Here is a 12,500-nt window from a genome sequence, read left to right on the forward strand (position 1 = left end):
ATTTATATATATATATATATATATATATTAACTTTTTTTTTGCACTTTAATATTTGCTTACTTTATATATTTTTATTGTATTTTTTATTCCATGTACATATTTTTGTTATTTTAACTTTTTAAATAAATATGTTAATATAAGCATGCAAACATATTACTTTAAACACCGACTTGATGTAAAGATGCAATGAAACATGAATTGACACTGGACTAAATAAAAGCATGTCTTTATGGCGTAATATATCTCAAAATATTCAAAATATCATTAAAAAATTTAAATTTTATATTTAAAAAAGACATTTTTTACATTTAAATATACATGATATTAGCTGAACAACAGTTAGAAGTAACAACTAAAAGTGTGCAATTGCAGTATATTTATCATCTTTAGATAAGAGTAAATGTTTTAAGATGACAACACTGACGTTTGTTTATCTTTCAGGTCAGACTGACGCTCGTGTGATGGACGGCCCGATTCATGCGCAACAGCGCAACGGATCCGTGAACTCGTACCATTTAGACTGCGCTCAGGGCGACATGTCGCCCGTCTGCTGGTCACCAGGAGAATATGAGTCACCCGAGGGCAAAGGTCAACTAGTAGTGCTTGTCATGAAATTCAATTTTTAATTGTTTTATAATGTTTCCTGGGGTGCAGTTGTAATCATAGTATGGTTTTTTCATCATAATTTAGATTGGAAGGGGCGTGTCTTCAATGTAAACACCCACTGCTATGATTGGCTGCCATCTTTGCATATGAAATGAGCATTACATGTGGAACTCGTTTGAAAACCTTTACTGTGTTTTTACTAGGGATGCAACAATACAGTTAGCCCACGGTTCAATACATACCTCGTTTTTTTAACCACAGTTTTCGGTTTGGTTCGGTTCGGTTCTAATGGAGTGTATTTTGCAATTTAAAATGTGATTTTAAAACAAATTAACAACAAAAACTTCTGGTAAACATCTGTACAATGGAGAAAGACGTGGATTATTATATGTCTACTTCAAATTTCTTTTGAGAGAGGTATTATTTTTCCTATTTTTACCCAAAATAGGATGGATTGGCCATTATTGAGCTCTATAAACGCATGTAATGTCTGGCTCATTTCATACTGGTAGTCAGAGAGCGCACTCACGCAGAAAATCCACATATGCATCACCGAAGTAATAGAACTGATGACGTTCCAGGAAATCCCTGATATGGACAAAGGCATCGCTATCGCTGTGACTGAATAAAAAGATAGAAACGTTTTGAATGATGAAACATGAAAAGACAATAAACACTCGCCTGAGACAATATATAGTTTTTCTGAGTTCAAGACATCTCGGGTGTTTTCATAATGATTAAGTATATTTGTAATCCATTGCTAATCGACATAGCTTTTTTTACAGTGAACAACCGCGATTCACAAGCACATATTGAACCGTGGATGTCGTACCGAATGGTTCGATATTATATTGAGAATTGTGACATCTTTAGTTTTTACTATAACAACCTCTCCTATGTGTCAGTATCAAGAACATTTTGAATCTCCATTTCATGACCACTTTAAAGAAATAATTCACCCAAAAAGGATCATTCTGTCATCATTTACTCACCCTCGTCCCAGCTAACAGGGAGCGTTCTCTCAACTTTAACCAACTTTATTATGCTTGATATTCATTCTCATAACGTTGAGAAAAACGTTATTGGAACGTCGTTACGATCTTATTTGTACTTGATGAACGTTCTTATAATGTTGAGAGAAAATGTTCTTAGAACAACATTCTCAAAATGCCCTTCTGTTATTTGTACTTAAACATTCGAATAAATATTTTTGTAACTTTTAAATAACGTTACAATCACAACAAGAAAACTGGACATTTTAACGTTCTTAGAAAATTAAAAATAAACGTTCAAATAACGTTACATTTGGGTAAAAATAATGTTAGTAGAATGTTCTAAGAAATGTTTCTGTAACCTTTAAATAACATTACAATCAAGACAAGAAAACTAGACATTTTAATGTTCTTAGAATACTAAAAATAAACATTCAAATAACGTTAAATTTTTGGTAAAAATAATGTTCGTACAATGTTGTAACAATAATTTTTGTAACCTTTAGATAATGTTACAATCATGACAAGAAAGCTGGACATTTTAGTATTTTTATCAAATTAAAAATAAACGTTCAAATAACATATTTTGTGTAAAAATGTTGTTAGTAGAATGTTGTAAGAACCTACAATCACAACAAGAAAACTGGACATTGTTACATTCGTAGACAACTAATAATAAACATTTAAACGACAATATTTTGGGTGAAAATAACATCAGTAGAATGTTGTAAGAAACGTTTTTGTAACCTTTAAATAACGTTCTAATCATGACAAGAAAAATTGGCATGTTAATGTTCTTAGAAAATTAAAAATAAACGTTCAAATAACGTTACATTTGGGTAAAAATAATGTTAGTAGAACATTCTAAGAAATGTTTCTGTAACCTTTAAATAACATTACAATCAAGACAAGAAAACTAGACATTTTAATGCTCTTAGAATACTAAAATTAACGTTCAAATAACGTTATATTTTTGGTAAAAATAACGTTAATAGAATGTTGTAAGTATCATTTTTGTAACATTTAAATAACGTTATTATCGCAAAATGAAAACCGGACATTGTTACATTCTTAGACAACTAATAATAAACATTTAAATAACAATATTTGGGGTGAAAATAACATTAGTAGAATGTTGTCAGAAACATTTTTGTAATCTTTAAATAACGTTACAATCACGACAAGAAAACTAGACATGTTAATGTCCTTAGAAAATTAAAATTAAACGTTCAAATAACGTTAAATCTGGGGTGAAAATAACATCAGTAGAATGTTGTAAGAAACATTTTTTTACCTTTAAATAAATTATAATCTTGACGAGAAAACTGGACATTTCAACGTTTAGAAACATTTCAAAACAATGTTCCCACAACGGTTTTTTAACCTAAATTTGTTCCCTGGGATGTCAAACCTGTTTGAATTCTTCCTTTCTAATGAAAAACTGAATTTTGACTGTCTATCCATGTAGAGATTGACCGGAATCTCTGATTTCTCTTACGGTGTGCAGACGGTGGAGCCTTGAACCCTGACGTCTCTGTCATGTCTCTGCGGGAACATGTGAAGTTCTGTCAGGACAGGGATGGAGGAGACAGCGTGTGTCCTCTGTGCGGATACAGTACGCCGTACCGCGCTCAGATGGAGCACCACTTAACCCTCCACAGCCAGACTCACCAGAAGGTACTGACATCAGACGCCTGCGTAACAAACCAGCCGCATACAGAAACACAACATGCTGATTATTGCACGTCTGTTTCAGAGCTCCATGTCTGAGTCCGGTCTGGAGAACAGGAAGTTCAAGTGTAATCAGTGTGGAAAGGCCTTTAAATACAAGCATCACCTCAAAGAGCACCTGCGCATTCACAGCGGTAAGAGAGATTCGCTTCAAGCAATGAGGATTCAAATGATACTGCAAAAGAAATCTCAACAAGAAATGCACAAGCCTAAATTATGTTGTTCATAAAGAAAATAAAGCCTAATTGCCAAAAAATAATATCCAAAAAAAAGAAACAGTTATTTTTAAATGAATGAAAATGACCCTAATTGCCTAAAAATGTCCTAAAAACTGTTATTTTTAAAGTAATGAAAATGACCTTAATTGCCTAAAAAAATAATGTCCAAAAAACATATTTTTATTTATTTTTAAAGTAATGAAAATGACCCTAATTGCCAACAAATTATGTCCTAAAAAAAACCCCCAGTTATTTTTAAAGTAATGAAAATGTCCCAAAAAAATAAAACATATTTTAATTTATTTTTAAAGTAATGAAAATGTACAAAAACAAACAAACAAACATATTTTTATTTATTTTTAAAGTAATGAAAATGACCCTAATTGCCTAAAAAAATAATGTCCAAAAAACATTTTTATTTATTTTTAAAGTAATGAAAATGTCAAAAAACAAACAAACATATTTTTTTTTATTTTTAAAGTAATAAAAATGACCCTAATTGCCTAAAAAAATAATGTCCAAAAAACATATTTTTATTTATTTTTAAAGTAATGAAAATGTCAAAAAAAAAAAAAACATATTTTAATTTATTTTTAAAGTAATGAAAATGTCCAAAAACAAACAAACATATTTTTATTTATTTTTAAAGTAATGAAAATGTCCAGAAAAATAAAAACATTGTTATTTTTAAAGTAATAAAAATTACCCTGTCCGGACACTAACTAACTAATTATTTATTTATTTATTTTAGGGGGTTACATTTACTGTCATCATCATCATAATCATAATAATAATAATAATACATAATTAAAGATATTAAGTAATAAATCTTAAAATAATAAATAGTTCAAATAAAATAATATATATTTGAAATTGGAGTGAAATGTGTGGAAGTCCATTTCTGCCACATGAGAAAACAAAATTGTTACGAAAACAGTCATGCTTTGGTAAAATTAATTGACACAAGTTAGATTTATGACATTAAAAGTTGAAGTTATGAGATGCTAAGCTACACAAGGGAAAACATCATGCTTTGTCAAATCATAAATATGATGAAAAGCCATAATTATGAGATAAAAATTATGATATAAGTCAGAATTATGGCATAAAAAGTTGCATTTTTATATATCAGAACTTTGTTGTAATTTTGTATTTTAAGCAATAATTTCAACTTTTTATGTCATAATTATGGCATGATTTTCCCCTTTGTGGCTGAATTGGGCTTCCATAGGAAATGTGACCAGAATATTTCTTGACAGATTCATCAGTCACTCAATGACTTCCTCAAATAAAAATACACCTCATGCCAAAGTCAGTCAGATACGATGATGTTAAGTTTCTGTGTTTCTCCTGTGCAGGTGAGAAGCCGTACGAATGCTCGAGCTGTAAGAAGCGTTTCAGTCACTCGGGCTCCTACAGCTCACACCTCAGCAGCAAGAAGTGCCTAAGCGGCGCTCATTATAACGGCCACGCCCATCCCGCGTACCTCTTCCCGTCGCCCACGTCGCCCCCTGCTGTCGGCGGGAGAAAGGGCTCTCGGTTCCCGCCCGAGTCGTCCATTCCCGTCCTGAGCCGCTCGTGGGACCCGGCGGAGGATCTGGCGCTGAGGGCGGGCGTGTTTAAAGGCACCACGCTGCTGCCGCTACTGCAGTCGCGCAGCAAATTCGAACACCTGCTGCAGGAGATGCTGCGGAGGGAGGTGGGAGACAAGAAACAAGCGAAAAACGAAAACAACTCTCGGGCGTACGACACCCAGACGTCGCCCACCGCCAATCACGCCCCCTATAGAGAGCTGTCGTCGCCGCAGCGGGCGTCTTGGCATTCTGTGCCGCAGCAGATCCTCGTGCCTTTACCGACACCAGCGCAGCTGGATAACCGCTGGCCGAGCAAAGAAAGCGCAAGTCCGAGAAAACCAACGTCACCCGCTTTACCCGAACACCAGCATCTGATTGGCTCTCGCTTCGGCTCTCCTCCCGGCCTGGACCTGTCAATCAACACATCGCCACGGCAACCAAACCACATCCAGAGCGAACCTTTAGACTTGTCTATTCCCAAACTGCATTCAGTCTCCGGCGCACCGCGAAACCCGGCGTTTAACGGCTACTCGCCGCATCACGACAGACGCGACGGCGTGTTTAAGAGACTGACTCCGCCCTCCCAGCAGCAGGTGGGTGGGGCTTATGCAGCATCGCCGCTGTTCGGCAGCACAGTGTTCAGCAGCTTCCCACTCTTCAATCACATGATCCCCGCCGGTCTGGGACACAACGGTCTGACATCACTTCCTCTCACGCCACCCACGCTCAGTCCGGGCTTCCTGTCTCCAGTGGCGTATATGGTGGAGGCGGAGTCAGAATCCATTCTGAAGAGAATACAACACGAAAAACATTCGATCATGGTAAGAACACACTCAAAATAAAGGCTACTGCAAGAAATATGATGTTCAGTATATGTATAATAAAAAATTATATTTTTTATAACAAAAATGTATTCTAAATATTTATAATGAAATATAAAATAAAAAAAAAAGATTTTTATTATAACAAAAATGTGTTCTAAATATGCATAATACAAATATAAAAATAAAAATATGATATTCATTATAACAAAAGTTTATTCTAAATATGTGTAACAAAATGTAAAAATAAAAATATATTTATTATAACAAGTAATATTCTAAATATGTATAATAAAATATGAAAATCAAAAAATATGATATTCGTTATAACAAAAATATATTCTAAATATAATAAAATATAAATATAAAAATTTGATATTCATTATAACAAAAACTTGTTCTAAATATGTGTAACACAATATAAAAATAAAAAGATATTTATTCTAACAAATAATATTCTAAATATTTATAATAAAATATAAAATTTAAAAAAAGATTTTTATTATAACAAAAATTTGTTCTAAATATGCATAATAAAAATATGAAAATAAAAATATGATATTCCTTATAACAAAAGTTTATTCTAAATATGTGTAACAAAATATAAAAATAAAAATATATTTATTATAACAAATAATATTTCAAATATGTATAATAAAATATGAAAAACTAAAAATATGATATTCATTATATAAAAAATTATTCTAAATATATGCAATAAAATACAAAAATACAAATATGATTCATTATAACAAAATGTATTCTACATGTCTAATAATACACAAAAATATGACATTTATAATAACAAAAATGTATTTAAAATATGTATAATAAAATATAAAAATAAAATTAATGTGAAAAACAACAAAAAGAAGACCAATGTAACACCTTGACAAGCATAGTTTCCTGTCCTGTGTAGACATATTTCCTGTTGAAACAGGAAGTTGGGGTTGAACATATTGTCAATATTAATATTTATTTTGTAATACCCAGTTGCTATTGATTTACATTTTTGGTTTATTTTATTGCAAGGAAACGAAATGTTTATCAAATTGACTGTTTTATTGATTTGTTTACAGAAAATCATGATGTTCATAATATCTTCAAGCTTTATTCATTCAGCAGATTAGAACCGGACCATAATACAGTTTAGTTTATCTGCTAAAACTTATATTTAACATGGTTTTGACTCATAAAGTTATTTTAACTGAAAGCCATAAAAAATTGTATTTACGGTTTATGATCTGAACAAACACAAGTTATTTCATACCTTTTAATTAAATTAGCAAAGACCACTAATTACAAAATCAAATAATTGTAATGAATTATATTTTGTTTATTAATGCAATATCAGCTTTAATCTTCAGTTTACTTAGTAAGCAAATTAAATGACATTAGAATGTGAAAGACCGATTTTACACTCTTAGTCATAAAAGCAGAATATGAAACGTTTACTATTTATAAGCGCACGCACATAACGCAAGAGTGCATGATATTGCAGCAGCTGCGCTCTGAAGATGAATGGTTTCCTCTGCTTGAGCTGTAAACAAACACGCCACGCAGAGGGAAATTCCCTGCACTTCGTGTCTGTTTCCACACGTCTGCACACTCATATCTGCACTCAGCATGACAGCGTTTAACGGCGGACAATCTCCCTGAACGCAGGCATGCTGGATATTTGAAATATGCAAGAGCATTTTTTTTATTATTATTATTTATTAATTTTTTTCTGCAAAAAATGCTTTTCTTAGATTTTTTTGTCTGGTTTCCAGCCAAAATATATTTTAAAAAAATTCTAGATTTTCTAGACAAGTAAAAATTATTGTCTTGTTTTCAGAAAAAAGCAAAATAATCTTATTTCAAACAGAAAACAAGATTATTTTATATTATTATTTTGCTTGCTTCAGGCAAAAACTCACTTAATATTCGGGATGTAATGATTAACCGCGAGCCGGTTGAAAATCGATTCAAATATGTGACGATTCAAATCGGTTGAGATGCTAAACAAATCGCGATTCAATTAGGGGCAGGAGTTTATATGAATGCATGTCTGAGGGGAACTTACTGTCTTTAGAAAAGTTTAGATGGTATTTTCTCTTTTCATCTTGCCTCTGTTAAAAGAACACATTTAATTTATAATTTGTCTTAAATCTCATTTTGTAAAACAAAAAATCGAATCGAATCGTGGAATCAAAATCGTGAATCTAATCGAATCGTGAGTTGAGTGAATCGTTACATCGCTACTTAATATTGACATGTTTTTCTGAAAACAAGGCAATAATTTTTACTTGTCTGAAAAATCCTTCTTGATTTAAGAATTTTTAGATATTTTGGCTGGAAACAAGACAAAAAAAATCTAAGTAAGAAAAGCATTTTTTGCAGTGCATTTACAATATATTTATTTGCTTAATTATATTGTGATTATTTTTTCTCTTTTATGTTTTTTCCCTCTTCTTCTCTCTGTCCCCTCCTTTTTTCTCTCTCAAATAAAACTACTTTATATACTATGTACTATACGTATACATAAAACAATCTTACACCAACACTTCACATAACTATATGAAATTTAATTTTGTTGCTCGCGTCTTTGATTGGGCCTTGTTTGTCTGTTGTCAAATTCTATTTACAGCACTGTTTTCCTATATTTTGTACTATGTTTCCCTGTATATTGTTCTAAAAGCAAATTAAAAAAACTAAAATAAAATATGCAAGAGCATCTGTAAAAAGAAATGTCATAGTCTTGCAGCTCATTGGTTCAAACGTACTAATAAATGCAAATCTCTCTGTGAAATTTCTAGATAAAAGCATCAGGTAATTAAATAATATATCCAACATTAAAATTGCGAATGCTGACCACATAGTTAAAATTAAATTACAATAACTGAATTTAGTTATTAAGTTAATTGGCGATGTGATGTTATATTGCATTTTAACTACTTTAAACTGTTTTTTATTATACATGTAGCTTTTATTTTCTTATGTTAATCAATAAATTGCATGGAAAATTGCTTTTAAAAATAATCGCAATTTATTTAAATGAACTGCAATATTTAAGTGGACTTCAAAAAGCTGAAAACATGTGAGCCTGGATTGATTATTATATTTATTTAATATTTATATATATTGCATATTTATGTTTGTGTTCATATATACAAATATATAGAAAAAAAATAAGTAAATTTTTATAAAAAATATTTAAATTATGTTTATGTGCACATATATATATATATATATATATATATATATTTTGATTAGTAATATGCATTGCTAAGAACTTCATTTGGACAACTTTAAAGATGATTTTCTCAATATTTAGATTTTTTTGCACCCTCAGATTCCAGATTTTCAAATAGTTGTATCTCAGCCAAATATTGTCCGTTCCTAACAAACCATACACCAATGAAAGCTTATTTATTCAGCTTTCAGATGATGTATTAATCTCAGTTTCGAAATATTGACCCTTATGACTGGTTTTGTGCTCCAGGGTCACATATTAAACTGTGTCTTGAAATATTCCCCATATCCCCTAATACGCTCATATTCATATGTACTGTATTTTAATCTACAATCTTGATTTCAAATTGAAATGAAAGTTAATGTTCATGTTTTCTTGTGAAATGCACAGGAACACACTGCATGCAGCTGTAATAATAATAACTCATATTTTCTCCTCCTCCTCTCTGTGTGCAGGCTGAAGCGCTGAGTCGCGGCGGTCTGGAGTATCTGTCTCTGATGGATGATGGGATTGATGGAGAGATCGGTTCTGGGAGGAAGAGGCTGAAGAAGACGGAGGAAGGACTGTACGCCTGCGACATCTGCGACAAAACCTTCCAGAAGAGCAGCTCTCTGCTGCGCCATAAATATGAGCACACAGGTACAGTACAGGTGTATACTGTATATATAATATGCTGATTATTATATTTAATATTTATTTATAAATATTGCATATTTATGTGTGTATATATAAGTATTGTATACAAATATATAGAAATAAAAAATAAAATAAGTCAATTTTTATAAAAAATATAAAAAATTGTGTATATGTATATGTGTATATATATATAAGTTATTAACACAAGACAACTATATATAGTGAAATATTAAATATTTCAATATAATAGCTATTTACAATCTGAGCTTTGAACAGCATTCACCGCTAAGCAGCAGTAATCAAGAGTTAGTTAATGACCGGTTAGCTTATGGCCTTTATGGATTCCTCTGTTATAATTATCTCAAACTGCACTATAACTATATACTATATATACATCGATGAACTGGAAAAACGGTAATGAGACGCATTCAAACCTCAAACTGAACTTTCACCTTCTTCTCAACACGAGCTCTTCATGAACTCAACAAACACGCGTCAAATATTTGCACAAACTCTGATGCACCAAATAATGTGTTCGTGACGCAATACAGTCCTAAAGTGTCCTTTGGAGAAAGAAAGCATGTGTTGCACTGAAGATGATGCTGATGTCTGCTGATTAAATGGTCAGGACAACATCAGCAACATTCAACCAGCAAAATCTGCCTTCATTCGTTTAGTGCTCGCCTTTTCGACTTTAACTATTAACTCTGTAAACGTGGACGTCGCACCAGAACTGTGCACTATTTGCACCAGTGTTATTTTTATACAGAATTTTTAAGCTTTGTTTAAATGTTAATACATAATCGTTGTAATAAAGTTGTACATATTTTGGAAAATGCAGACGCTGGAGATTTCATTGTGATTTTTTTGTACACTAAAAAGCATTTTAGCACAGCATTTCTACTCCGTTTTGCTGGTTTTAATGAATGTGTTTAGGCTGTAATCCATTACTTTAGATGCTACAATCTCTCGCTTTAATCATTTTGCTCTCAAACAAAGTCAAATCTCAAGAAACGATATTTGTAATGGTTATTGTGACGCCTCGATGGTAAAAACAGCAAAAACATGATGTTCCTACAGCGCAAAACAACACAAACGCCACTAAAGAAATGAAAACTCACCCAGTATGCTTGGTTATTTAACAATAAATCGTATGTGGAACAAGAGATGCTTAGTATATAATTTATTTGCTTGTTTTTGACCAGTATTAATGTGTTAACCATCTTATGATCCGATCCGATTCAAAATAAATCCACAACAGAAGGTCTTTCTGAACAGAAAATGTTTAATTGTGATGAAAATAATATTGTAATGTTATCTTAATCATCCTAAAAATGTATTTTCTTTATGCTAAATATATTTTCCCATTTTTTAGACCCTTAGATAATTATTACTGTCCAAAAAAAAAAAAAAAGATTTCAAAAACATAAAATGTCTGGATGCTTTGAAAATGTATGACAAAAATGTGTGTCATTAAAATAATATAATGTTTTTTTTTAAAGATCCTAAAATTCATTTTCTTTATAAATTCAATTTTTTAGAACCTAAGAGAATTATTAATTAATTAATTAATTAATGTAAAATGCCTGGATGCTTTGAGAATTTATTCTGAAACTGTTTAATTGTCATTAAAATAATATAATGTTGTCATAATGATCCTAAAAAATATTTTTTCTTTATGCAAAAAATATTTTTTTATTTTTAGAACCTGAATTGAAAAGCGTAAAAGCGTCTGGATGCTTTGAGAATTTATGGCAAAAATGTTTAATTGTCATTAAAATAATATCATAATGTTATCTTATTGATATTAAAATTGATTTTCTTTATGCAAAATATAATTTCTGTTTTTAGAACCTAAGAGAATTATTACTGTAAAAAAAAAAAACATTTAAAAAGATTTAAAAAACACAAAATGTCTGGATGCTTTGAGAATTTATGGTGAAAATATCATTAAAATAATATCATAATGTTATCTTAATGATCCTAAAAATTTATTGATCCTATTATTGATCCTAAAATGGATTCAAAATTATAGATCCTAAAAATGTATTCTTTATGCAAAATATAATTTCAATTTTTTAGAACCTTAATGAATTATTACGGTTGAAAAAAAGAATGAAAGAAATGCCTGGATGCTCTGAGAATTTAATTTAATCATTCAAATAATATATTGTTGTCATAATGATCCTAAAAAATATTTTTTCTTTATGCAAAAAATATTTTTTTATTTTTAGAACCTGAATTGAAAAGCGTAAAATGCTTTGAGAATTTATGGCCAAAATGTTTTTTTTTTTAATAAATTTAATTGTCATTAAAATAATATCATAATGTTATGGTATTGATATTAAAATTTATTTTCTTTATGCAAAATATAATTTCTGTTTTTAGAACCTAGGAGAATTATTACGGAATGAATAAAATGAAAGAAAATAATAAAAAAAAAACATAAAATGTCTGGATGCTTTGAGAATTTATGGTGAAAATGTGTTTAATTGTCTTTAAAATAATATCATAATGTTATCTTAATAATCCTAAAATGCAAAAAATAATTTCACATTTTTTAAAATTATTATTTTTGACATCTGAGCTGAAATGGTTGTTTTATGAGATCCACCCATTTCTATATAACTTCAGAATAAATCAAAAACAGAAGCTCTTTCCGAACTCTTTTCTGTTTTTATTGTCA

General features: G+C 30.6%; 1 protein-coding gene across 1 annotated transcript in view; it reads left to right on the plus strand.

Annotated features, from left to right (window-relative positions):
* The window catches only part of LOC107734595 (zinc finger E-box-binding homeobox 1), a 38,987-nt gene that overhangs the window by 26,003 nt on the left and 484 nt on the right, over nt 1–12,500 (plus strand). The window contains exons 3-7 of the mRNA XM_016546589.1: nt 443–589; nt 3,107–3,276; nt 3,356–3,464; nt 4,907–5,943; nt 9,634–9,817. Coding sequence (XP_016402075.1) covers nt 443–589; nt 3,107–3,276; nt 3,356–3,464; nt 4,907–5,943; nt 9,634–9,817 — 1,647 coding nt within the window. The remainder of the gene's footprint in view (nt 1–442; nt 590–3,106; nt 3,277–3,355; nt 3,465–4,906; nt 5,944–9,633; nt 9,818–12,500) is intronic.

The sequence above is a fragment of the Sinocyclocheilus rhinocerous genome, unplaced genomic scaffold (assembly GCF_001515625.1).
Source record: "Sinocyclocheilus rhinocerous isolate Xijiao unplaced genomic scaffold, SAMN03320098_v1.1 scaffold2145, whole genome shotgun sequence".
NCBI classification, from domain to species: Eukaryota; Metazoa; Chordata; class Actinopteri; order Cypriniformes; family Cyprinidae; genus Sinocyclocheilus; species Sinocyclocheilus rhinocerous.